This window comes from Cavia porcellus, unplaced genomic scaffold (genome assembly GCF_034190915.1).
Source record: "Cavia porcellus strain 051 isolate PalLab524CR breed Dunkin Hartley unplaced genomic scaffold, mCavPor4.1 scaffold_11, whole genome shotgun sequence".
Lineage (NCBI taxonomy): Eukaryota > Metazoa > Chordata > Mammalia > Rodentia > Caviidae > Cavia > Cavia porcellus.
Window position 1 is genome coordinate 59,389,522 of NW_026947494.1, and position 26,916 is coordinate 59,416,437.

At 38.9% G+C, this 26,916-nt stretch overlaps 1 protein-coding gene and 1 pseudogene across 2 annotated transcripts; both read left to right on the forward strand.

Annotated features, from left to right (window-relative positions):
- Positions 1–26,496, forward strand: Ptcd2 (pentatricopeptide repeat domain 2). Of its 2 annotated transcripts, XM_003461605.5 has the most exons (10): positions 1–157; positions 1,415–1,507; positions 2,507–2,636; positions 5,835–5,952; positions 9,749–9,827; positions 10,220–10,311; positions 12,267–12,380; positions 14,978–15,052; positions 21,112–21,225; positions 25,686–26,496. In XM_003461605.5, exons 1-10 carry the CDS (start codon positions 46–48, stop codon positions 25,908–25,910), a joined length of 1,152 nt encoding a protein of 383 aa, XP_003461653.3. In that variant the 5' UTR covers positions 1–45; the 3' UTR covers positions 25,911–26,496. The 2 variants fall into 2 exon arrangements, with proteins under 2 accessions (XP_003461653.3, XP_063114402.1); XM_063258332.1 differs by lacking the exons at positions 1–157; positions 1,415–1,507; positions 5,835–5,952.
- Positions 5,959–9,303, forward strand: LOC106028012 (translationally-controlled tumor protein-like; annotated as a pseudogene).
- Positions 26,497–26,916: the final 420 nt, after the last annotated feature.

Below are 26,916 nucleotides of genomic sequence, written 5' to 3' on the forward strand. Positions count from 1 at the left end.
TTTCTCCCCTCTCCGGCTCCCGCAAGTGGTTCGGCCTCGGACAATATGGCTGCTGCGCTTCAGCCAGTGGGAAGAGTTTCCTTGCGAGCGCCTTGGATCTCTGTGTGTCTCTGGGTGGCAGGCTCAAGCTCCACCTGCTGCCGCTGCCCTGTTGGAGGTATCCGCGCTCTTAGGCCATGGAAGGAGGGAGAGATGGAGAAGGGAGTGCCAGATCCCAGCGGGGATCTCTTTAGAGAAGTCCCTCCCTTGCCTGGAACACGCCCTTGCCACTTGCAGAGGGGACCCCTAGGGATCTTGGATGACCCAGTACCTTGGACACCCGAGGACCTCTGGGTCTGGATTTTGGGACCCTGGTGATCCCTGGCAAGGAGCGTGCATGGTTTCTAGGAACACTCCTACCCCTTTGGCGAGCGGATGTCTTTGATTGCACGCGTTTGCAGTCCGATTTGTGCTTAAAATCTAAAAGACTAAACAGATTTCCTCGTCCTCGGAATTACCTTTAACTACCTTTAATTACCTTTAATTATGTTTAGGAAAATGATCAAACGAGAATTCTAGTGAGTGAAAAAAGTATTTCATACTTTATGTCAGGCGTTAGTTATTCTAGTGCATTTTACATGTGTGAATTCCATTCCTCTAAACCCCCAGTGGAAGAGGCACCTATCTTTTCTCCATTTACCGAGAAGAAAACAGACAAGATCAAGTCATTTGCACAAAGTCACAGGGAACTGATAGCTGCAAAATTTGCAGCACTTCACTGACTACCTTTCATAAATATATAGCAACTTTTTTTGTTATCCTGTTAACATAGCACCCAGTACTCTTGTAGGCCATTCTTTGGCCAAGCTTCATCAATTTTTCTACCTCGTGCACCATCAAGAATCCTAAAGAAAGATTAATATTTTTCAAATGTACTATGCTGTGATTGGTGATTTCTGATCTATATTTAGGATACTGAGTTAAGATCTGAAAGGCCATTACCCCATTTCATAAATGACAAGACTGGGAATAGCTGTGCTCACCCTTGCTTTTTCCACAACACTGTATGCTCCCTTAGATAAACCAAAACTAGATGCTTATTTGTATTTAAATTATGGCTATTAGTTGTTTTCTTTTTGTAGTGCCCTTATTACCCCTTAACCAGATGGAAAATGCCTGTTCTTTAAAACCTAGCTTCCTATCAAAGAGTCGTCTTACACAGTTAAATCACTGGCTCCTTTCACTCACAAACAAAACTTCTTTTGCTGAAGATTTACATTCTCTGTAATTTGGAGGGGTTTCCTCACCAGGGACCATGTCAAATTTATTATATCCCTCTGGATGCATCTTTTGTAATAGATCGGTTCATTGGAGATAATTAAGCTGTCCTCCAGACATTCAAAATTATGCAACTTTTTTCTTTCTCTAATTTTAGCTAAAAGATACCTGCTTACAGATAATGTTATGAAATTAAAGGAATTTCAACATAAGAAGGTGGCTGTTGCACATAGTCTTCTTGGCACCAAAGGTAATAGAATCTATTTTGTTAATTTCATCTGTCATTCCAATTTTCTCTGACCCTATTCATTTTTTCAACAAACTGTCTCATAGAAAAAGATTGAGAACATGTATTCTTAGTTTCCTAGGCTACCTTTGTATTTACCTTTCTTCTCACACTCTACTACTAGAAAGCCTACAATTTCCCCCTTATCCTTTGTACCAGAATCATAGGGAAATAGTAAAATTAGAACTGCAATCATTCCTCTCTGAGTATGGTTTGAGGCCTGTATCAGTATCAACTAGAGGTTGACAGAGATGCAGATAAAAGCCTCCAGATGATTTTTAGGTACTATGTATTTAACATCTCTAGATGACTGATTTTCAAGTTTTGTTGTAACCTTCAGTGAAAAATACATTTCATAAATAGCTATTGGTAAGTATAAACCATGTGAAACCACAGCTATGTGTGATGTTGCATTTTCACATACTGTGCTAAGAAAGTCTATGGAAACAAAGGTTCCTATCAATACCAATCTGTATGAAATCTGGGATTTATCTTGAAAAGTCCAGTCAGTTTAGGGATTCTCAAAGAAATGAAATTGGCAAACTATTGATAATTGTGGAGGCTGGGTGATGGATGCTCAAGGAATCATTTTATTGTTTTCTCTATTTTTGGGTGTATTTGAAAATTTTTATTGTAAAAAGTTTAAAACGTAACACCACTAATGTAGGCTTCATTCCCTTCAATCTCTGAGAAATCTTGTATCATTTATTCCCTCTTCTGCTCACAGAGTACTTAGCAGTATTATAGCCTCTCCCTGATGCTATGAAACAGTGTTTGTCCCCATAGTTGATCAGGTAGAAAGCCAGAGGAAAGGACAGAGAAAGACTGTGGAGAGCACTGTGCCCTCAAGCCCTGGCAGAGCTGCTCTACATGAGTCACCTTAAGCTGCCCCTTCTCTATGGCCAGCCACCTCACAATCCTTGTCAGCCTGTGTGATGGCCACCATCTTTTGCTTCCTTCCAGAAACCTATTTTAGACACTTGGAAGAGAAACTGACGCAGAACAAACTCATTGAGAGGCAGGAGCTGAAGACTTTGCTTTATTTGTGTCAGTCCCAGGAGGATGTGGAGCTGGCTAAAAGTGTCATTCACAGGTGAGGCACTTGGTTAGTTTCGTAGCCTTTCCCTCTTCTCATTCTTCCTTTCCCACAGTCTTGGAGGTTCCAGGGCCTTGTGTTGGCCTTAGCTCAGTTCTGGTGAGAATCCTGTTAGCTGTGTCATATAGTGGATGGCAGGATGGGAAGCATTTGCAGAGCAAGGGGCCCTGTCCTGTAGAGTAGTAATGGCAACCCTTCTAAAGCTTTCTGTGATACAAAAGCCTGCTGTGGCTTGTATGTAGTAGGCTCACCACCACTACCATAGAAGAAGCCCGAGGCAGGGGTGGCTTTGCTCAAATGTTATAACACTTTTCTCTGGAGTGCTCTGAGGGGTCATGAAGAACCACCTTCGTGCCTTGAAGGGCAGATCGTCATTTGCACTAAGACTTCCCTTTAGAGCTCTCTGTTAAAGCCTTTGTATCCCCTTGCTTGCTGTCACCCTGGGGACCAGGCTGCCAGCACCCAGACTCTCAGGAAATGAACTAATCCAAACCATAGCAGAAAATACAAACTTTTAGAGCTTGTCAATATGAACTAACAGAATGTTTTCCAAAAGGATTATGCTGTGCCAGCAAAACTTCCTTTTTCTTATTTCGGTTTCACAAAATGTTAAATCATTGGAGTCCATCTGGCTGATTTTCCTCTCCTCTTTTTACTTCTTGTGTAGCCAACAGGTGGGATTGTTTTGTTTTGTTTTGTGGGGGGAGGCAGAGTCTCACTATGCAGTTCAGGCTGGCCTTGAACTCACAATGTAGCTAGACTGGCCTTTACTCACAGCAGTCCTCTTGCCTCAGCCTCCCAGGTGTTGAGGTTACAAGTGTGCGCCACCATGCCTAGCAACAACCGATGTTTATAAGAGTAATAAACATGATAAAAATTTGGAACATATTTCCCACTTATTTTTGTCATAAGCATTCAGAGTATAGCTCAGAATTCTTTATTGCTGCTGCTACCCTCCATCCACTTGCTGTCTGTTCCTCTCCTGTGGACAGCTGGGTGGGTAGTTAAATAAAGCATCCATGGCCTAACCTGCTTGTTACCTGTCTTCCCAGGACAGATCGGGGTAGGGTAGGGATCATCAGCTGGGACAGAAGCTGTTTAGTGATCCACAAATGGGAGGCAGTTTAATCCCCTCATAACCAAATGCTTTCATCTGGTTTATAGGGGGATTTTAGACTCTTTTCCTTGATTACTTCTTGTCAGGAGGTGATTATCCCAGTGACTTTGTAGCACTTTTGTTTTTTTGTGAGATAAAGCCTCACTGAGTTTCCCAGACTGGCCTCAAACTGATGTCCCTTTTACCTTGTCCACATAGGTCTGGCTTTGCTTTGGTTTTTTGTTTGTTTGTTTGTTTGTTTTTTGTGTCTGGGATTGAACTCATGACCTCATGCTTGTCAGGCAAGCTGTGCAGCTGAGCTATTTCCCTGGTCCCCTCTTTTTTTTTCTTGGCAGTGGTGGTGGTTCTGATTTGCATGAACTGAGTTTTCAATGTGAATACTAGATTAGGAAAACTTTTGTTTTGCTTTCTGTTTTATTCTACTACAGTTCCTCATGAAGCTGTTTACTGAAATATATTTACAAATTTTAAAGACATTTCTCAGCTTGTCTTACATTTTATAAGAACTAACATATATTGTAGATTTGTCATGTGCCAGGCAACCCTTATTTAATCGTCACAGAAACATGTTTTGAATTCTGTTTTAGTCTCCATTTCATAAGTCAACAAATTGACATGTTAATTTGCCTATGGTTACACATACGGTAAATAAAAGAGCTGGAATTTGAACCATCATTTTGAAATCAGAGTCTAAAAGTTCTTAACTACTGCACTCTCTTGTCTTTTACTAATATAACTCGTAAGTGCTATAATGAAGCGGTGACTACTTGTGGATGTATAATTTCTATACTTTTACTATCACATATATAAAGCAGGTATACATCATCCTTCTGACAGTATAGGTGTTTAGGAATAGCTTGATCAAAATACCATTTCAACTTTCCTTAGTTATTTCAGCAGAAGGAAAAAAACATAGGCTTTTGTTTTATAAAATCAGAGCTTTCCCCTAGTATTTTAAAGTCATTTACAGTATGAAAATTTAGTTTACATGTAAACATAAGGAACTTCTTGGTCAGTAAATTGCCCTTGGTATCTGTAACAGAAAGGGTTGATAATTCAAAGTAAAAACCGGCAGACTGGTACCTGCTCAAGGACATATAAACTTCCACTGCTTTGAAATTAGCTTTTTTCCAAGACTTAAAAATTTCAGGGCATTTAATTTGTCTATCCAGGTGACGTGAAGCAGAGATTCTGGCAGCTTTGCTGTGCTGTACGGGGATGAAGCCATCCTGGAGGAGCACAGAGCATTCCCTGCCCATGCATTTTCATTCTCCAGGAGACGGGTCCCCTTTTGAGGACCCTCACTTGTCCCCTAACACAGTTTTACTAGTTCCCAGCCATTGCCACTTCCTTTATTTTTTAAATTTTACTTTATTTTAAAGAGGAAAAAAAAAAGAAAAAATTTCAAAATAAGATAGTAAGAAGGTAATAGTGGTTAATACATTGCATATTGTTATCTTTAAATTAGTTACTCAGAGTACAAGATATTGGCATTTAATTGTCCAAATATATTAGCACAAACCTTTCTTTTCAAGTACTAAGAGAAATTAGTAGTATAAGTATCTTAACTGTCTTTTATGTATTTTCTTTTCCTTTCCTTTTTTTCTCCATTCCCCGTTACAGTTTCTCTTTGCTTTTGAACTTCTTCCCATTTTACAGTACATATTATACATTTTGGATCTTATTTACTCTTTCAGCTTCTCACACTAGGGACACAATATGATGTTTACACAGTGCGTCTGGTTTATTTCACTTACGAGTGTGGTCCTGAGTTGCATCCACTTACCTATAAAAGGCCACTTAGAGAGTGATTGCAATGTAAATTTTTCTTCTGTTTCATTCCACAGGGCATGTTGGCCTATAACAAAACCTGTTTAGATATTTGAATGCCTTCTATATTTCTGCATTGCAAGACTCCTCTAGCCCTCTGGTTTTATTCAGCTCTCCATGTCTTTTCTGCTTTGGAAGCCCTATTCTTTACTGTGTCTTCCCACATCTAGCAGAGTGTACACCATGATCTGTGTCTGTCGTTTGTGCTGTGCTGAACCTTTTAACTCATTCAATCATTTCTTTACTAGGTACCATGCAGAGAATAGAAATTTCACTTTGGGGCAATATAAGTTTGGACCAATTTTCATGAGACTGTGTTATGAGATGAATCTGGAGGAATTTGCAGTGGAGCTCATCAAAGACCAGGTTATTGCTTCCTAATACCTTCTGCCAATGTGATTTCCTCCTGCTGTGTTTTTGATAATGTTAGGAGAAAAAATTTTCAATTTATTACTCTTGGGTTAGATTTTCATAGAAAGTCTATTAAGCTGAGTGAATGCATTGTTCTGTGCATGTGTAAAGCTGGCTGGTGTCAGCTCATGTGGGAAAGGTAGGTATGTATAGAGGTGTAGACAGGTGGAGTGCCAATGTCGTGGTGCGTGGCTGCCATGGATGTGTGATAACTTGGCACGGACACCTTCTTCAGGATATTTCAGAGGAGGATGCTTTATTTTAGGCTGTTTCACAATTGCTTTCCTATGCTTCACTTCACCTTTTTCTGTATTTTTATTTCTGATTGAGGTTTTTGTTTATAAAGTACGTGTCCATTTTCAAAATGCTTCCACATACTGATTTTCTTTTTATAAAAGGAAATCTTATTTTTGCAGTTATTTATTGTGTCCTCAGCATTGTGCTTAAGCACATTATGTGTTTTATTTCATTGCCCACAATACCCCTGATGCTATGTCTCTATTACTATTTCTACTTTATAGATAGGAAACTAGAATCTAGAGACATTACAAATTCATGCATGCTCAGAAATATTAGTTAAATTTTGGTGCAAGAGCTGACCACCTTGTACATTTTAGTATATTCAGAAACTTCCATAACAAGCTAATCTGTCTATCTTTCTTTTATATAGAGTGTTTTGTACATGGTAGAACTGTTCACCCAGGCTTGTATTTACATGAGAAAATTCACATATAAATTAGTTTTGTGGAGTAGAATGAACTGGGTGAAGAATGAGTAGCTCTTTTCCACCCACTCTCCTGACCCTCTGGGTGTGGCTCGTGCTGCACTGCGTGCTCTGAGTTCCCCTCTCCTGCTAAACTAGCACGGCCGCTGTCTCCCTTCAGCCACTATCATGATTGTCAATTGGGACCTCATCAGCCAAGCTGAGATATTCTGTGACATCTACCAGATCGGGGAGATCGTGGCGGGCTGCACCTGGAGTGGAGGGCAGGATGGTCAGTAGAACAGAGAGTAATGTTGATGACTCACTCATCGGTGGAAATGCCTCTGCTGAAGGCCCAGCGGGCAAAGGCACCGAAGGCACTGTTGTCACAGGTGTTTATTGTCATGAATCATCAGTTGCAGGAAATCAGCTTCACTAAAGAGACCAGCAAGAAATACATCAAAGGTTATATGAAGTCAATCAAAAGCAAACTTGAAGAACAAAGACCAGAAAGAGTAAAACCGTTTGTGAAAGGGGTTGCAGAAAAAAATCAAGCACATCCATGCTAATTTCAAAAACTGTCACTTCTTCACTGGTGTAAACATGAATCCAGATGGTATGGTTGCTGTCCCGGACTACTGTAAGGATGGTGTGACCCCATTTCTGATTTTCTTTAAGGATGATTTAGAAACGTGTTAATGGATTCAGTAGTTACTGGCTTTATCACTTGTCATAACTGGCTGCTGCTTGTCATCCGCACAGCACCAGGATTTTAAACAAATGGGACTGATGTTATCTTGAACTCTTCATTTATTTTGACCATGATTTCTTTGGGTTGGAGGTATTATTTTTTAGGGAAAAAATACATATCATATAAGTTGTCTAAAGAGTGCATTTAAACTCATTTGAGAGAATGCCTCTTAGATGAGTGCATGTATAAACTAAGGCTTTGTAGTGTTTATGGAGAAGATAGAGCCTGGTCAAAGACCACTGCTAAAAAGCCTAAGACTGTCTTCAAATAACTTCTTCAGTGGAAACTACTTCTGGGACTAGAACATAATACAAGAATCAAAGTGTTAATTCTGAGTTAGAGTGAAGAGGAAAAGACTGTGTTGTGCACAGCAGTGCCAACATTTGAAGTGGAGCCTTACATATTTCATCACCTACAAAGGAAGTAGTTAACCCTTTAGAGATAACCAAAAGAATAAAAACGCTTAACTCATTTGGAAGCAAAGAAAAAAACAGCGTTAGGCCTATTTTCACTTCTACCGAGGTCTCTAGTTGGAGAGCCTTCCTTTACCCTCTCCATCTTGGTTTTTTCTTTCCACTCATTGCCTTCCTCTCCAGAATTTAACCACTTATCAGTTTAATTGTTTAAATACAGGATGACTAAAAATTGCATTTTTTGTTGATTTTTATAAGATAACAGGAAATATAAAAACGACAATTATGTCAAGTTTATTCAATGTAAGAATCAACTAGTTGAAATGATACCTAAAATGACCCAAGTGACACTGGGACTTGTCCGTATGTAAACAAAAATGCTGCCCAAATGACATTTGGGGTAAACTGTTAAGTTCCGCCAGATGTAAACCCAGGTGGAGTTCGGGGCATGGTGTATGTCTTGTTTATGATTTCTTTATTCTCAACATCTAGATCAGGTTCATGGAAGGCTCTCATGAAAGAACAAACTTGAACAAGGCCTTGAATGGAATGTTTGAATATCATGTGCCATATTAGCATGACATTCAAAATACTAGGAAGACATCAAAGTGATACCGGTGCCAGACACAATTTTAGTTAGAACGAATGTATTGATTGTAAGTGTGGTGTCTGTGGTTAATAAAGAATGTATGGAAAAACATTATGGTAGACATTATTGACTTCCCCAAAATCAGGTCTTGAAGACCTAAAAAGCCTTTATCATCCTGTAATGATCTGATTAGTTCTGTAATGTTCAGTATATATTCAATGTGTGTGAAGATGGGGACAATTATTTGGAAGAAAACTAGAGAAAATAAGATAGACAGTGAAGATTTCCAGTGGACTTGCTTTGAAATCTAGGTTTCTTTAAATTGTTTCATTATAAACTGTTTTGTTCTGTTTTGTTATGTTTACTCTTACCCTCTTTAAGATAAAAAACAAGTGTGTAGGACTGATAACCATATCACTAAGTTCTTGTTGGATCGTTCAGCAGAACTGTTTGCAGTGTCATTGTTTGAATATCACTTTGTATGTTTTAATTTTGTAACTCGAGCAACTATTTCTAAGATGACGGTATGTAGCTTATCGACTGGTGATTTCTTACTGTTTATTTTTCTGAAATTCTGTATTGTTTCTACCCTTCTTACCTGTTTTTTTCTTTAAATTAAAAAAAGGGGAAAAACAGAATGTGTGATATTCTTAAAATTTTGAGAGAAAGCTTTAAAATATTCTTGCCACCAAAAAGTTAACTAATATGCATGTTCTTTAGCTCAACTGAGCCACCCTGCAATATTTACTTATTTTAAAGCCACATATATGCAATGAAGATATTCAAGTTTAGTTTGTCAAGTAAATTATTATTTTAAGTAATTAAAATTAAAAAATAATAATTTTAAAAATTATTTTAAGTAAATTATTTTCAAAGAGTGAGTAATGGTTCTTCATTATTTCTGTGAAAAGAGGGCCACAGTTGTATGAGACTGCCCTGTCTTAATTCTCCACTATATTTATAACTGCCATTTCCTGCTAATAATTGCTGCCCAGGTTTCATCCTGGCAGGGTTCATGTTCATGTTTCTTTTCTCCTGAGTATTACAGAGCCACATTTCAAAGCGGAGTTCTTCTCTGTGTTTATGACACTCTGAGATCCCTCCCCTCTTTTTCACTATGCCTATTCCAAAAAGGAGTCAGAATAGTAGACAGAGTTAAACATTTTCCAAAAATAAGTTCTTAGATTATTGGAGTGTTCAGGAGACCAAGTAAATAAAGTATGCAACAAAATAAGATCTGGATCACTAAGTTACTAGCTTTACTTTTTAACTAATCTGTATTATTTTTTCACTAGCGTTTACAAGGTTTCTTCTCAGACTCCACGTCATTCAACATTTTGATGGATATGTTATTTATCAAGGGTAAATATGAAAGTAAGTACTAGAACCTATAGTTGATGAAAATTTTTACTGTCTTTGGTGGTATCACTGTTAAGAAAAAAAGTGGATCAGTTTTGCCTGTGTACATTCCTGAGGAGGGACTGAACAATAGAGACCACACTCTTTAAAAAGTTTGAACACATCACATTGCATGGCATGTCTTAAAGTAAAACCTCAGACCTTTCTTATGCTAACATTAGAACAGACTTTAAAATATTGTATTTGTTCTTCCTACATGATGTGGTAATTTGTTTTGAGCTTTAGTTAACTGGTAAGTGACTTTGAGAAATAACTTTTCAATAGATGATGCTGAACAGGTCAGGCTTTGAGAACCTGGCCTTGCGATTATGTGTTCGACATTGCTGGCTCTCTCTTCCTTTTGGCAGCTGCATTGGAAGTAGTACTAGAGATGAAAAACCAGGATGTGAAGTTCAACCAAGATAGCTATGTCCTTGCTTTTGCAATTTGCTACAAGCTGGTAAGACTATTTTCCCCTAACTTTCAGGGCATGTGGCTAGTGTTTGAGAATTTTTTTTCTCGCTTTCTTTCTCTACAAGTAAAACTCAGTTCCTTTCCAGTCTGTTTTCCATCTGGTGCAAATATTTCAATTTTAAATGTATTCATTTTTAGAAAACCCAAGTTAGCCTTGTCTGACAGTTTTTTTCATGGTAAAAGCGATTTAGCATCTTCCATCCTTCTCTGCTGATTGTGTAGGTGGTGAGAACAAGAGATAGTATGTCAGCTTCAAGCTGTGAGGTAGAGTTCTTGCATGCTGGAATTCACCAGCTCTGTCCGTTTCCCTCCTCTCCTAAAATCCTCCAATTTCAGGACTACTTTGCCCACATCTGTGAGGTTGTTCATGGCCTCTGAAGCTGGCAGTCACATTACCTCCTGCAAATATCCTTTGACTGTGTTGTTTGTATCCCATGCTTGTACTTACAACTCTGCCCAGTTGTAGTACATACATTCCATCCTGATAAACCTGGTACCTAGCAAGTCTTTAATAAATGGGTGTTGTGTTAAAATGAACTGTTGGCAGACAAAGACCATGATTTATAAGTCCTTATGTCATTATTGCCAGGATTGTTACTTTTACTTAGAAACTTTCCTTTAATATTTGTCAAATGAATACAAGTGAAAAGACCAAAGTCCAATATAGTACTATACTCACTCATGCCACTTAAACTTTGGGTACCTGAATAACTGAAAATGATGGACCCTAGCCAGTGTAGAAGCAAATGAACCATTGAAAAATTCCCCTAAAGTGGGGAGCACAAGCAACTTTCCAAAACAAGATGGGCAGCTGGGTTATAGTGGAACCAAAACACAACTAGAAATTGAGAATCTTGAAGCCTAATCTTGCCTTAATGTTAACTGGCTTATTTAGCTTTGAAATGATCAATTAGCTTGTTTATGAGACAGCTAGATACAGGGGTCAGCAAACTTTTCCTGAGGAGGCCATATATTAAATATTTAGGTTTGGGGGCACACATACAGTTTCTACTATGTAGACTCTCTGTCACATCTTCTTCATTTTATTTTTACAAGTCTTCAAAAATGTGAAGGCTATTCTTCATGTAGGCTGGATTTGACCCTAGAGGTTTATATAGTTTGCTGACCCTTGGATTAGATCATTCTTTTCAATTATAGCACTGTTACGATTTTGTGACATGGAAGGCCAACAAACCAACACTAGAGCATTGGTTATTCAAAACTGTGACCTCTAGTTTCCTGGGCTACCTAGAGATGTCTCCAAGTATGTGCTAAAGTGGGCAGAATTTAATTCCTCTACCCAGCAAGGTCCAGAGGGCTTTTATTTCCCTCTGACCAAGAATAACTTATATCACTTTGTAGAAACAAGTTGCAATATTGAGTTTATCAGCCAGGACAGAGTCTGAGTCCATTCTGGGACCTTCCACCCCACATCATACTCAGACTGAAGGTATTACAGACGCGGAAGCATAGTTGATATTGCTGCTGTATGCCCTGTAGCATACACAGAAGAAGGGGCTTTGTTTTATTGTCATTGTCTTGGGGGTTTTTCATCACTCACATTCTTGGAGGGCTTATTTTGTTTTAGGTTTCTTTTTCATGGGTTCTTTCATAATTTATGTTCAAGTTAGTCTTTTACATTCCAGAGACTTTGTATAGAAACTAACTCATCCAGATCCAAAGAGACCAAAGTGTTGGCAGGTGAAAAATGCCCATATCACAAAATTGACAAATAGTTTCAAAAATAGTTATTTTAGACTGAACTGATAACATGTAGGTAACATGGTCACTAGAAAATACTCTCTCAGTAAGGCTTAATCTTTGAAGTGGCTTGAGGTAGGCACTTGGAAATCCTTACAAGGGAAATTTAAAATGGCACTATTAATCAATGTGTTGAACTAAAGTTCATGACATTTATTGAATGCTCTTGTCTTCTCACAGAATAGCCGAGAATCTTTTAACATCTGTACCACATTAAGAGAAGATGCCCACATCAAAGGAGACATTCTCTCCAGGAGAGCATCGTGTTTTGCTGTTGCGTTAGCTCTGAATCAGGTAAAGCTTTGGGGTGCATGCAAGTAAACTGGGGATAGACAGGCATTCATTTGTCCTTGCTTTTTAGGATTTTTTTTTTCTTTCCTTTTTTCCGGTACCAGGGATCGAACTCACAACCGCCTGCTTGCAAGGCAGGTGCTTGTGCCGCTGAGCTAAATCCCCAGCCCCTGTCCTTGCTTTGTAGTATATCTTAAGAAAAGTCCCCAAAAAGAGAGTAGTGCCTTTGTCACTGTAGCAACCTAAGTCTCTACCTGTGCCTGCAGAGAATGTTTTTATTTACAGTTGAGGACCTACCCTATATTTCTATGTAGAATGTGTTGGCCCAGATCCTGTGAAGAATCAGAGAGGGAAGCTTAAGACAAATTTCTTAAGTAATTAAAGGAAAAATTGCAAATAATCAGTTTTCTATGCAAATTCTTGAAGGATAGTTTAACACTATCCAAAGCTGAATTCTGTTCATGGAACTATTACTTGACTAAGGCAGCCGCCCCAGAGAAAGGCAACTCCCTGAGGCCACATCTTCATGAAGGACAAAGAGCTGGAACCCTAGAAAAGTCTCTTAAAGGGCTCCTGCTTTTCAGTGTTCTATGTAAAGGCCTAAAGAAGTATGAATATTGTACATGTTTACTGTGTAGTAAAAGGAAATGTTATGGTAGAAAAATACTGACCTAGCTAGCTTATTTATTTGGCTGATAAATGTGACTGGAAAACACTTCTTTATGACTAATTACAAATAAGATTATCAGAGTGGTCCATTTCCATATACTGCTGGGAAAAGTCATTGAAGGACAAAGACTTAAGAGGATACACATTTAGCAGACATCCACTGGATTACTGCTAATCACTGGAGTGATTATTTTTCTAACTTCCTGAGTTTTCTTCTGTGTCCAGGGGGAATTACTTTGTCCTCTCAATCTGTCAAGAACCAAGTGAGATGAATTAGTCTTTTCTAAGGACGTTTGCATTTCTTTTTGTAGCTTATAGCTCTTATAGTTCTCCCTTTGTGTGTGCATAAGTTACCCAGATTGGAGTTCAGGTAAATCACCATTGTTACGCCATCTTCGTAAATCTCTCAGTGAGGCAAGAGTGCCTTTCTTGGTTGTGCTCAATGCTTTTGCCCTGAACTCAGCCTTCTGTAATGTTAATAGCTCCATCTCTGTTTTTGTTTCTCTATATTGTATTTGCCTGATATATATGTCTTCCTATCCTTTTAGTCTCAACTTTTTTTTTTTTTAATTCTCAGTCTTTGTGAATTATTTTGTTTTAGGTCAGCCTGTTATACATTGTGTCAATTTCAGGTTTGCTTTATTCTAGTTTTTTTTTAAATTTAACCCATTTATATTAATATGACATGTATATGACCCTAAGTCTCATTTTATTTAATGCCTTTTCTTTTTATAACTTTAAAAATGTATCATGGGATTTTGTTGTTATTGTTGTTGTTTTTTGGTTTGTACTTTTGCCCTAGTAATTGCTTTAAAACTGAAACTTGGTTTAACTTTCATACCTGTCCATTATGGCTGGTGAGTTGGACATGCCTGTGTTACAGTGAAAAATTTTATTTTTTAAAGGGGAAGTTTTGTTACTCATGTACAGTAGTGATATTCTGTGTTTTATATATGGCTCCAAACGATTCTGCACAGTCACCAGGGCTAATCAGAGCATAGGATGGGCATGCCTTTTCATTATTATTATGATTATTATTATTATTACCTGTGCTGATTATTATTTCCTGTCTATAAACAGTAGAGAAATATGTGTATTTTTTCCTAATTTCCTTCCTTTACCACCTAATTTTAGTTGATACATTATTTTTTATAGTGTTTGCTTATCTCGTAAATATACTTAACAACCTTTGTGATATTTTTTACCTTCAAGTAATAAAGATGAAGAAATGAGCATTCATTTCTTCCTTTCTGTTACTGTTATCATTTCGTACTTATTTAGCTACATAGCATTTGTACTTTCTTCTGCAACCGTATTGCCCACATTCATTTTGATCCTTTTGTGTATGAATAGGCCCGTTGTTTACTGCTAGTTGTTTACTGCTGTTTTCCAGTCCTCTCTGTGTTGTCCAGTAAATTCTCTAGGGCAACAATATTCCTTGAGTTCTTGATGCTTAAAGTTGTTTTGTTTGTCTTTTGATTTCATACTTAAGCAAAAAGATTTTGGAGGTCTTGAAATTACAAATAATATAATTTTGAGATAATGCTTCTTTTATAGAGGTTTTTTTTGAGGTACTGATCTTCTGTCTTCTAGTTTGGAATATTCCTTTGGAGAAATGTGAGGCCTGCTTGATTTTCCCCATGTGTCTCATTGATGAGATTTTGTTCATTTCTCTCATTTCTGTCTTTTATATCCATAAGAACACTTTTTTTATTGGGGCTTCTTCATCTACTAGTTATTTTCTTATTTTTGTTTGACTGGGTTGTGTTGTTTCTTTTTTGATTGTTCTTCATTCAAAAGTGTAAATTGTCTAGGCATGGTAAATTCATATGGGACCCTGTAAACAGGATTATCCTACCTTTTCTAAATGTCTTTTATGATAGCAGAGTGATGTTCATGGACTTTGAGATATGACTTTCTCTTTCTTCTAGAATGAAGTAGCCAAAGCTGCATCCATATTTTCTCAAATCATGAATCCAGAGAGCATAACTTGTACTAATTTAAACGTAAGTAACTTCTTTAGGTTTTAAAGTAAGACAAATGTCGTAAAGTGTCTGTAGTTTTTGTCTGGATACACTGACTTGATCTCCCAAAGTCTATTCAGCTCAAAAGAACTGTCATTGGGCTTCTCTATGTGACCGTTACAGAATCACTCTGTGATAGGCATCAACCTATCGTCAACCATTGTTTCCCGGAGTTGATCAACAGATAGGAAAGGTAGATATGCTTGGATATAAGACATAGCTAAGTGCTGAAGATAAGAGGCTTAGCTGGGAAGGCTGCACATGGAGAGAAGAAAAAGGCGTGGAGAGACTCACCAATCTCCTTACTGAGCCTTGAGAGAAACCCAGAAGCTATTTTATCCCACCTGTGGTGGCTGACCCATGTGTCACTATAATTAGTGAGCTGATACACCTTGGGTGCATTATGTGGTACCTGACACGTGGTAAGCACTCAGTAGATGTTAGCTGTTTTCATTCATTTTATATTTTAGTCTGCTGCATCCCCTTAACCCCACTGACTTACCTAGCCTACAAGTGACCTGTGTCACTTGTTTGGGACCTTGTCTGGATCACCATGGGACTGCAATCATTCTACTAAGATACACAAAAACCTGAGCCCCTGGAACTAAAAGACAGATGGAAAATACTAGTCCCATGTATACTGGATTTCCTCCAGAAATAAAGTTCAAAACATCCTGTCGCCACTCCCAGTTTTTGAACCCTGAGTCACCTAAACCTTCCTAGACCAGTGGAAAAAAGAAGATCCTTTTATTAAAGAGACCAGAGCCCCACACAACCAGCTCATTGAGACCCCGCTTGTGTGCCAAGTGCAGCTGGGTTGTGAGCAGTTATAGGAATAAAGCCCCTAATTTCCAAGCGCTTCCCATGTCCTGAAGCAGTCAGGGGGTCAGGATGAGAAAAACAGTTTCACAGGACAGAGGTGAGTAGACATAGTGTACTGTGAACTAGGATAGCAGATCCTAGCCAGTGAAACAGAACATTCAATTAATTGTAACCACTACTTAGGAGCTCCCAGACCTTAGGTAAGCTACTTTACCTCTGTGGACTGGAATTTCTTTTCATCTGAAACAAAAAGAATAGTACCAGTCTTTTCCTTGTGAGAATTGAAAGATATAGTGTAGTTAGCACAGTGCCTGGCATACAGTCATCATTTGGTGAATGTTTGCCAATACTAATAGCATTGGTTTGACATGAGGTAAGTTGAAAAGGAATATACTTTTGTAATGAAGCTAGTAATAGGATTAGGCGTAACTGCAAGCTTCTGAGAAAAAAATAGCAATGCCTCAAGGTATTGCTTCTCAGTTCTGCTTCTCTGTGTTTATCCTCCAGCATTACCCCCAATGCAGTACCAAGTTATTTTCTGGAGAAAAACTCTATGAGGTTTTATGGTAAACTTTGGTGAAATGAGGTCAGGTGAGAAATCTGGTATCAGAATACCTTAGACTTGTCAAAATGTTTTCACATGAAGGAAAGATGAGTCTGGGAAACCAAAAATATGGGGATAATAATAACAGAGAGCCTAAAGAGGGAAAGAAGGGCTTGGAAGGGAAGCAGCTACTAGAGAAATAGCTATAAAGTGACTGCAGTTTGCAAAGGCTAAGATCCGGAAGGAGGGTGTGTAGGAACCTTCAGCCCAGATTCACCTGTGTACTTTCGCTGAGGGATCTGGTGTGAACTCACAGATGGCTAAGAATGGGAAGAAAGTGGACTCCAGTGTTTGTTTCCAAGACGTTCACATGAGGCAGAGGAAGCATCAGAGAAGGCAGGCAGCAACAGCGCTGTGTAACCATAGAATCATGCCGAGAGCCCCCCTGGCACAGTTCTTGCAGATCACTCCTGTTAGGACTGATGCTGAGGAGAAGCTGCTGGTACCAGCAGAGGGGCAGCCTGAAAACTCACAGGCTCAGCCAGGTCTGGGGGCCAGGGCTCCATTGTAAAGGTCCCAAGTCCAGAAGCTTAGGTCATTTGAGCCATTGATGACCAGAGCCTTCCAGTAGATACCATATGTCCTGTTTCGTCTTTGCTTCACCATGAGACAAGGACAGCTCTGGTATCCACATAGGTCCGTCCTTCTGAGAAAGGGTGGGCTAGATGTGCTGATTGCATGAAAGGATGGGAGTAGAATTGTTGGGATTATGAAGATACTCTTCCACCAAAGCCAGAGCTAGCCAAATGGTTCATCAGAAAGGTAAGAAACCTGGAGAGCATGGGGAAAAGTGCAGAAAGTGGCTCAGAAGAATCCTTTCATAGCATTGAAATGAGGTCATGGTGAGAAATTAAAGACAGAGATGGCAGGTTTCCATTGAATTTAGCTGTAGTGCCATGCTAGAGATAGTTTACATTCTTTATTCATTTTATAGAGACCTGTTAGAACCCTATCCCTCTGTGGTATAGATATGGAAACTAAGATTCAAGGGCTAAGTAAATTACCCAAGTCCACTGATTATATTGAATACTAATCATTTCTCTAGGACTCTGGTATGTCTTCAGATGGAAAACCATTTTGGAATTGCATTTAGTCTACAAGGGAATTGGAAAGTGGCTAGTTTTGCTGCTTTGTCATTTATTAATACAGTGAATCTCTTAACGTCTCTTTCTCCTACTTGGAAAGTCACCCTGAAAAGCTGGCTTATGCTGAGAAGTTTCGTAAGCTACACAGGTACAAAATGAGATAGGGCTCTTTTCTCATACATTTGTGACAGTGTCTTATCATATGTGTAAATTATTATATTTGGTTCAATAAGTATAAACTCCAAAATACAAGAGTATATGCAAATTAGAGGCTTTATGTTTCTGGTTTTCTATGTTGTGGTGCGACATTCCAAACAGAAACCCCGCCTCTCTCTACCTTTAACTGCTGTCTTAAGCAGGTGACTTCCATGTGCTACATCCCTGACCCACAAGAAGTAGAAAAAATAGGAGAGGACAAAACAGTTGGTTCTTTTTAAAGATACTTTCATAGCCAGGTATGGCAGTACACACTATCATCCCAGCACTCCAGAGACTAAGGCAGGAGGATTGCGTCAAGTTCAAGGCCAGCCTGGGCTACATAGTGAGACCTTGTCTCAAAAAAAAAAAAAAAAAAAAAAAAAAAAAAACCAAAAAACAAAACAAAAAAAGAGATCCTTTCCCAAGTGTCTCATCCAGCAACTTTTGCTTACATATTATTGGCCAGAACTTCATCCCATAACTATACCTAACTGCAAAGAAATCTGAGACCTACAATTGAATTCCATACACGGCAGCATCAGTTAAATTTCAGGAATTCTTAGGGAAAAGAAGGTTAGAATGGATATAGTGTCAGTTATACTATGGTAACACAACATAGCAAAGTTAAAAAGACAGTAAAAGAAACAAGAAATGTAAATGTCTGTATGCTCAGGGCTACTGTCCTTTTTGGTCGAGGATATCCAGTGACTTGTCATGATTTTCTGAGGTCTTAAAAAATGAGAGTGGCAGAAAGAATGAGTTCCCTGAATAGTTTCTCTTGCCAAATGTCTCGTGTTCCTTGCTTGAAATTTCCCAGTTTTTGGTGGAAATCTATAATGTTAAAGTAGTATGCTATGGTTTTAGTTTCCTTGACTGTATCCTGGAGTTGTAGACAAGCCCTTAGCTGTAAGGCATTCTCTCTGCCTTTCATCGTTGCCCTTTGTCAATATATTCTAACATACTGAGCCTTATCCTTGAAACCCCTACTGAATCTGGGAAGTTACTGGAAAGACCTAAGAAGTATCAAAAATCTTCCAGGAGCACCTTACTGCCAGCATAAGTCTCCCAGATTTGTATTGTTAATTGCTGGGGGACTCACACTCATATTGTGAGTTCTACTCTCTATTATATTGAGAGTTCTACTGTGTGGTAGGAACTGGAGACACAGCATTCAATACGGTAGGCTTATCTTTGCCCAGGGGAAGACAGACTACTGCCAACCAAATTGGGACTGGTTTTTATTAACAAGAATGTCCAAAACTTAGAGGGTTGGAAGTTTTACCCTACTTGTAAACTAATACATAACCTGTCCCTGTTTCATGGATACTGGGGGAGTAAGGGTCCTACACACTGAGGGATGAGGGACAGTTTATTCCAGCAATAGCAGTGACTGGAACATTGGCATTTTTCTATCAGTTTCCGAATCACCACTGCCTGTGGTGTGAAGAGGTCCCTATGCCTTTTGTAGACCAAGATTGAATTTTAGGAGAGGAACCTGAGTTTAGGGAACTCAAATCTCTTACAGTGGGGAGTGAGTGTGCCTGTCCCTTGCTCTGGATGACATAAACATCTCTGAAAAGATAGTCTTGTAGGATGTGTAAAAGTTCGAGAGACTCAGGGTTGTCTCCTAATACAGTGTGCTCAAAATTTTGCCTGTTTTAAACCTCCACATTTAGATTACGTTCTTCATATTCAGTCTACTTGACATAATTTCTTCTGTTTTGGGGACCAAAGATCACTCCTCATCCTGATAAACTGCTTGGAGTGTGCGGTAGTTTGAATTTGGTTTGTCCCCTAAGAGTCCATTTGGTGGAGGCCTGGTCTTCAGTGTGGCAGTGTTGGAGTTGGTGGTACCTTGAGAATGTGGTGCATACTGAGAAGCCTAGGGTTATTGACAGTGTGTCCTGGGAAGGGATAGGATAATTCTTACAAGAGGATTGCCATGAAAGCCCAACCCTAGCCGTGCTCGCTGGCTTCCTGCTTGAGATGTGTTTTCTTGCTTCTGCACACATGACTGCCATTGCTGTTTGCCATGATGTTACCAGCTACCAGGACCCTCACCAGGGTCGACCTGAATCCAGCTTCCTGCCCTTCAATCTCCAGAACTGTGAGGTAGACTCTTCATAAGTAGCCTGCCTCAGTTATGTTGTTGCAGTGATGAAAAATAGACTACTAGTACACTGCTCAACTCTCAGTGTCACTAGTGAAGGAATGGTAAGAGGACATAGTGCAGTATCAAAAAGGAAACTTCCAGTAAAATTCCCTTTTGTAAGGAGCAAGAGCATTGAAATGTTTAGTAATTTTTACTTTTCTGAATCGTCTATGAAATTAGATTTTTTAATGTATACACATTACTCAATATAATAAAATGTATATTTCCAAGATTATAACTTATTAAAAATCAGGTTTCTTTTCTCTAATGTTTGTAATTGTTATGAAGAAGTATTCATAATAATTGGCAAAAAGCAGGGTCAGATTTTGGGGAAAATTAATATATTTGTAAGATAAAATTATAAACATTGGTGAACAATGGTTGACGAATTTTCAGTTTTTCTCATTTTCTTTAAGCTTTTTCTGTGTTTCAAATCTTATTAGTAAATGTTGGTAATGGGTGGGGGTGCATTCGTTTTTTCTTACGTTCACCCTGCCAGTCTGTGGAAGATAGCAGTGTCATTTGGAAAGGCCACTTGAAAATTCTTTGATACAGTGTAAGTAGGAGGCCTTCATCGAGATTTTGGCCAGCTTCCACTCACCTTGCATTATCCTGGTACCTGCAGTTTCTAAACAACAACAAACCCAAGGTACCATTTGCCAATCTGGCAAATGGTTTGATTTTTCTCTTCTGAATCCAGAGGAGATAGGAAGGAAGAATTAACATTTTTGTTTGTTGAGTAACTTTTTTGTGCTAATACTTTGTTTCGTGTTCATGGTAATACAAAGTGTGAGCTTTCAGAGTATTTCCCCCTTTTATAAGCAACAAAAATTAAAGTCCAAGAGATCAGCTGCCTTGCCCAGAATCACATAGCTGCTAATTGCCAGCCTTAAGATTTCAGCCCAGATGTCCAGACTCGAAGGTTTGTGCTATCTTCATCATTGCTCTTAAGCAAGTTTTGCAGTTCTGTGTTTTGATTCATTCTTGGAAAGCAAATTTTGGCTGGTTGAACTTATACTCCAAGTGCAGTGCTTTTTCAAACTTGTACAAGCAACTGAATTAGGAAAAAACAGCAAAGCAGAGTGGGCATTGTCAGTGCGGGCTACTCTAACTGGGAACGTTTATCAACATGAAAATATTGGCTCAGTCTTGTTTTTGCTTCTTTCTTCTCTTTATTAAGATCATGATCCATATCCAGTCAAATATGCTGGAACCCCTAATAGAGATACTGCAAGATGCTGCAGAAGGAAGTTTATCCCGATTTGTGAAACGATACGAGTTCTCCGAGGAAGTGGTGAGTGTGCGAGTGTGAATGGGCTTCTTAAGATGTTCCACCCAATTTCCGAATTCTGTAACATCCCCCTTAAAGAGATTTTCATATACGGCAACCTTCATGTGAGTGCAGAGATTTTTCTTATAACAGAGTATGCCCTGTGACAACTTTCCGTGTACATTACTCATTTACCTGGACTGTTTTCATGGACCTGCTCACCCCTTTTCTTCAGGATGACCTTTTCCCTTTCTCCCCACGCCTCCAGGACCTTCATCCTCTTTCTCACTCAGTTAGTAACCTGGGAAAAATAGAGGTCATCAGGAGAGAAAGGTGCCACATTGTCGGCCTCTAACTTCTTCCCCTATCTGCCCACGGAGACTGCGCATACAGCCCTGCAGCCGGTCTCCACAGCTGCGCCCTGGCTGCCTGTCTCTGCCCCTCTCCAGGGTCAACATTAACCATGTCTCACTCTCACTGAGTGTCTCACTCAGTGTCTTTTTCCCCATGGGTCATTCCTTTCAGCAAACTGTAGCATTTCTCATCTTTAAAACAAACAAACAATTCTCTTATAAATGAAAAGATATGCCATGTGTTTCAGTAACAAGGTTCAACTTTATATAAAAAGTCATTGCTTCTAAGTTAATGTGTTAAGGTGAAAATACCCCAAGGGGGAAAAAACACTTATCTCTTAGTCAAAATCCAAATCAATAAAAGAGAAGAAGAAGAAAAAGGAAAAGATTGTTAAATTTGACTGTATAAAATTTTTAAAAACTTTTTTGGTATGGGAGAAACCCTAAAAAGTCAAATTCCAACAGATTGGAAGAAAATATTTTAAATATTAATCAAACAAAAAACTACCTAGCCCTAATATATAAAGAACTCTTTTTGAAAATTATGAGAAAAACACCAATGACTTTAAAGAAAAATGGGTAAGGGTTACAGTTCATTAAAAAAAGAATCCTGAATGGCTGTCAAACATTTGAAAAGATGCTCAGCCTTGCTCATACTAAAACAAACGTAAAATGTAAATACCTTGATTTTCACTCAGACTTCAGATGAGTAGAAATCTTCATAATTTATCACAATTACTAATGAATTTACCCTTTAAATCAATCTCCTACTTCTTCTTCTTCTTTTTTTTTTTTTAATGGTACCAGGGATTGAACTCATGACCTTAGGCTTGCTAGGCAGGCACTTGTGCCACTGAACTACATCCCTGGCCCAACTTCCTACTTCTTAAGAAACATTCAAGATACATGGGCTAGAATGCAGGAGGTTGTATGTATAAGGCTGTTTGTTGCAGGCAGGTCTGTAATAGCAAAACATTGGGAACAACCAACATTTTCATTGATAGCAAACTTGTGGAACAAGTCAGGGCACATTTATATGAAGGACTACTGTACCCCTCTGAAAAGAAATGAGTAACCATAGCCCATAATGCTGTGGATCACAAAGCCTGGACCACTTTAATCTGTTATCAGTGAGAAAAGCAAGATGAAAATTTGTGTGGTTGCTTTGAGGAGGGTAGATACATATTTATGTACACACAGTCATGTGCCACATAATGACATTTTGGTTAACAACTGACCATATATAGGAGAGTGGTCCCGTAGTTATATTGCCTAGTAAAGTACGTCGAACCATTTTAGTTTAGATACACACTGACATCTACACAGTGATGAAGTTGCCATCATAATAACACATCTCTGAGATTATATCCTTATCATTAAACAACACATAAATCTATATAGATTTAGATTTTTGAAAAATGACAGATGGAGCTACCAAAATTTAATCAAAACAGATTGGAAATGTGATTTCCCTCAATGTACTTCATTTGTATCTTTGATTTTGGAAAAATGTAAATGTTTTGCAAAACTATAAAACCAAAAAATTAAAAATGAAGAGAAAAAAGCTAAGGATTTAGCTCAGCAGCACATTGCCTGCCTGCCAAGCATGAGGTCATGAGTTCAATCTCTGGTACCAAAAAAAAAGAGAGAAAAAAGGGGAGAGGGAGAGGGAAGCAAGTCTAAAAATGAAAGCAAAATGAAACAAATCAACCCCCTTCGCCACATTGCGGGTTTAAGTGTACAAGGAGGAATTATTGCCGGTCACTTGAAATATGTCACAGGTGCATCTTTCATAGCATATAACGTTAGGGGAAAAAAGGCCATGAAGAAATCATAACTTATTGACAAAGGAACATTACTAGTGGTGATACTGGTAGTGTCTACCAGTTCTGACTAACAAAGTGCCCTATGGATTGGTCCTCCCTTCTTCCTTCTGCTTCTTCTCCTTCCTATGCCTTCAGAGTCCTGCCAGGCTGATAGTCAAGATGGCAGGGGTGGTTTGCAGGAGCAGGTGGCTGCCTCCTCCTTTGTCACAGTTGCCTTCCCAGCTCTGACGCATAATTTCATCACTTCTGCCCAAAGGCTTGTTCTTCATGCTTGTGAGGAGTTCGTTAGGAAACTAACTGGATACAATTAACTTAAAGCTTCTTTCTTTCTTTGCTCTGTGTAGGTTGTGACTCATACAAACCATTTTGGAATAAGTTTAGGAAAGTATGGGATCTGGGCCCCTCCCTGTCACCCCAGAGACCTAGGCAGCTGGTGGGATCATCAGCCGCCCCTCCCTGACCTCAGTAAAGTATGAAAACTGGAAATACGAACAGACTTTAAAATGCAGAGTTTGTTTGTATATGTACATATCAAAGCACATGCGGCATGCATGATTACATAGTACTGATACAACAGTTTTCTCAGCAATATTGATGGTAATCATTCCTTATGCCTGTTGTCACCCATTCATATGACTCAAGCATCCAAACAAACTCCACACTGAAAAATTCTGATATAACACTGAAACTAACCCTCTGATTCAGTGCATTCCCCTGGTTATCATGAGACCATTCACAGAATTGTTTGATAAGAAATGAATTGATTCATAAAAAATTAATTGATTCATACAAATCAAGTAGCTTTTGAGCTGGTTATAAAGGTAAATATAAGAGAGTGTGGAGTCTGATATTGTAAAACTGCATTTTACAAATGCTGAACCTAATGTTTATTCTAAGAGTTATTAAAGATGTGTTACATGTGGAGACAGGGCCATAAACATAGATGCTATGATACCACCAGAGGAATATTGAAAAGAATTATTGACTTTCTCCAATATTGTTACTGAGACCACTGAAACATTAGCTGTGTCTTCATTGATTTCCTCTTTAAAACTAAGTTAAAAAGTATGGTGTAGTCTTTTCTACATAACTTGTAGCATGGTTCTCACAATGCCATTGAATAGTTCTGTAGCAACAGAACTGATGTTGTATATGAGACTAGATCCAGGCTCTCCCAGCTTGGCATGTTCACTGCTTTCAGAACCCATGTGTTGTGCTTTGAGTCATTTCACCTTGAACGTGAGGGGTAAACAAGCTGTTCTTCAAAAGGAGCTTAAGCTGCTTATCTGAATGCTCGGTTGGGAACCTTTGTTTAAAGGGAAGATGTGCAAATTGACAAATGGAATTATGATTTATCTAGAAGATAACCAAAGGATTTTGGTCCCACTTAACTTTCATATAAAAATATTGTATGTTTAATAAGGATAAAACTAAGTAAATGTTGATTTTTGTTTAGAAAGTAATTTTACATTTTAATTCTGAGCGCACTCATTTTGCAGAATTAAATACCATCTCCTTTTTCTTTATGGTCTGGTCTAGGGCCCTCTTCTCTGCCCCTAGCCTATACATTCATCAGCCTCCTTGAAACATCCATGCCATTGTGTTACAGGTGTCTCAGTTATGTCCAAAACAAAACTCTTGATTTTCCCCTTCAAATTTGATCTTCTCTGCATTTCCTGCCTCAATAAATGATGGTACCCATCATGTTGCTACAGCCCAAAGTGGGGACATTAAATCCTGATGGTTTAAACTTCAATATACCTTGCACATAAACCAGTTTCTTCATCATTTCTGTATACTTCTCAGTCTAAACTACCATCCTTTCTTTTCTCGGGTACAGTGGGGTCTGTGAAATGGTATGTGCCTTCCTGTACCCTCCAGTTCATTCACTATAAAGCTTTTAACCCTAAATCAGATTATGTCCCATTGTAGATGCCTTGACAAACTTTTATAAGTTCCAAGACGTTGTCACAGGCTGTATATAAAATCCTATGTAATTTAGCTCCAGCTGCTACCCTAATCATTACATGAACAAAGTCACTTTAATTAGTATTTGGCCTTCTTTCCAGTAGGCTGCACAGTAGCTTACCGTTTGAACTCCCTGTCTTAAGATATTGGGTATGGTTTTCCAAATACTAATTCTGAATTCTTTTGTATAGCGTGTGGACTGTCTCATAGTACCCTCATTTTTATCATTTCAAGTATATGCTATTTATTTTTCACATGTCTAACTATGCTTAGAGAATAGAAAGAACAAGGGAGATATTTTGCATAGCTATAGTGATTCACTCTTACTTTTTTCCAGCTGGCCAAAGTGAGGGAAAAAGTGAAAGACGTGCCCACCCTTGAGGCCAAATTTGATGAGATCTATGAGAAACTGCACGTGCATGGCTGGGTGACTTCTTACACTCTGGATGCTCTTCTCTGCCACATCCCCAGGGACAGTAAGTCTCAGACACCTCTGCTAAACATGAGGAGAGTTAACCAGCAGACCTTGCAGCCCCTCAGCCATTCCCTGTTGGCCGAGTAACCTTCCTCTGGGTCTGTGGGGCCTGCTTCAAGTGAACTATTGACTTTTCTAAGAAATTAGGCGTCTTGTTTCCTTCAGTGGATGTCATGCTAACAGTTGGTTTCTGCATGTCCCAAGTTCATTGAGTGGTGACATGCTGATCAGTGAAGTTTCTTCGTTGTGCTGCTGTGAAGATCTGAATGAAGCAAAGGAAGCTCAGCTCCCCCAAAGGCACTCATCCTGCTGTGTCACTGTTGGGGAAGGAGTGTGATATGAGTCTTCAGTGCAGCTGATAGCACCTGAATAGGGTCCAAGAAGCACCCTCAGGAGTGAGGTACACCAGAAGTGTGGTCTTGCGTTTGCCAAGAGAGTAATAATACTCTCTGATTTTAGGAACTCTGAAACCGTATTCCTACCATACTGGGAATCAGCCAAGGATTTTCTCCTTGCTCTGCCTTCATTTAATCCCCTGACCCTGAACAGGACACATGAGCCTCCAGTTTTCCACCTGCAAGTAATAGTGCCTATACGTGTTGAAATCTTCATTGTAGGTTTACCACAGTCAAATTTTCTCAAAAATAAGAAATAAAAGGGGTACGTGAGTAAACTTCTTGAGGTGGTATTTTTCTACCACACAAACAAAGCCAATATTTAGCTTTCAGAACCAATAAGCCACATTTTAATGATGATTGCTTTGGTCATGGGTATATCACATGCTTTTCAAAAATAAAACCACATGATGCTTAGTTCTCTGAATGGGTCATAAATATTTGGTCCTATGGTTCATCTCATGTGTTAATTTATCTTCTCTTTGGGTTTCTTATTTAAAAACAACAAAAACTTGTGTCAGGAGAGCAAGTCAAAGCTTCCTGTTACTCAGCATCTCATGAATCATACGTAAGTGTCCCCGGTGCATAGATGAAGACCCAGAGGGGTGTTGAGCCTGCAGCACATGTTAAGAGTGCTGCAGACTCTCCAGTTCTGCTTGTGTGGAGCCCACTCACTTTGTTGTTATTCTGAAACAAGA

Excerpts from the sequence above, each read along its gene's own strand:
- Ptcd2 (XM_003461605.5), top strand. The coding sequence starts at position 46 with ATGGCTGCTGCGCTTCAGCCAGTGGGAAGAGTTTCCTTGCGAGCGCCT. Across the intron at positions 158-1,414 it reads CTGCCGCTGCCCTGTTGGAG|CTAAAAGATACCTGCTTACA; the intron begins GTATCCGCGCTC and ends CTCTAATTTTAG. Across the intron at positions 21,226-25,685 it reads ACGAGTTCTCCGAGGAAGTG|CTGGCCAAAGTGAGGGAAAA; the intron begins GTGAGTGTGCGA and ends ACTTTTTTCCAG.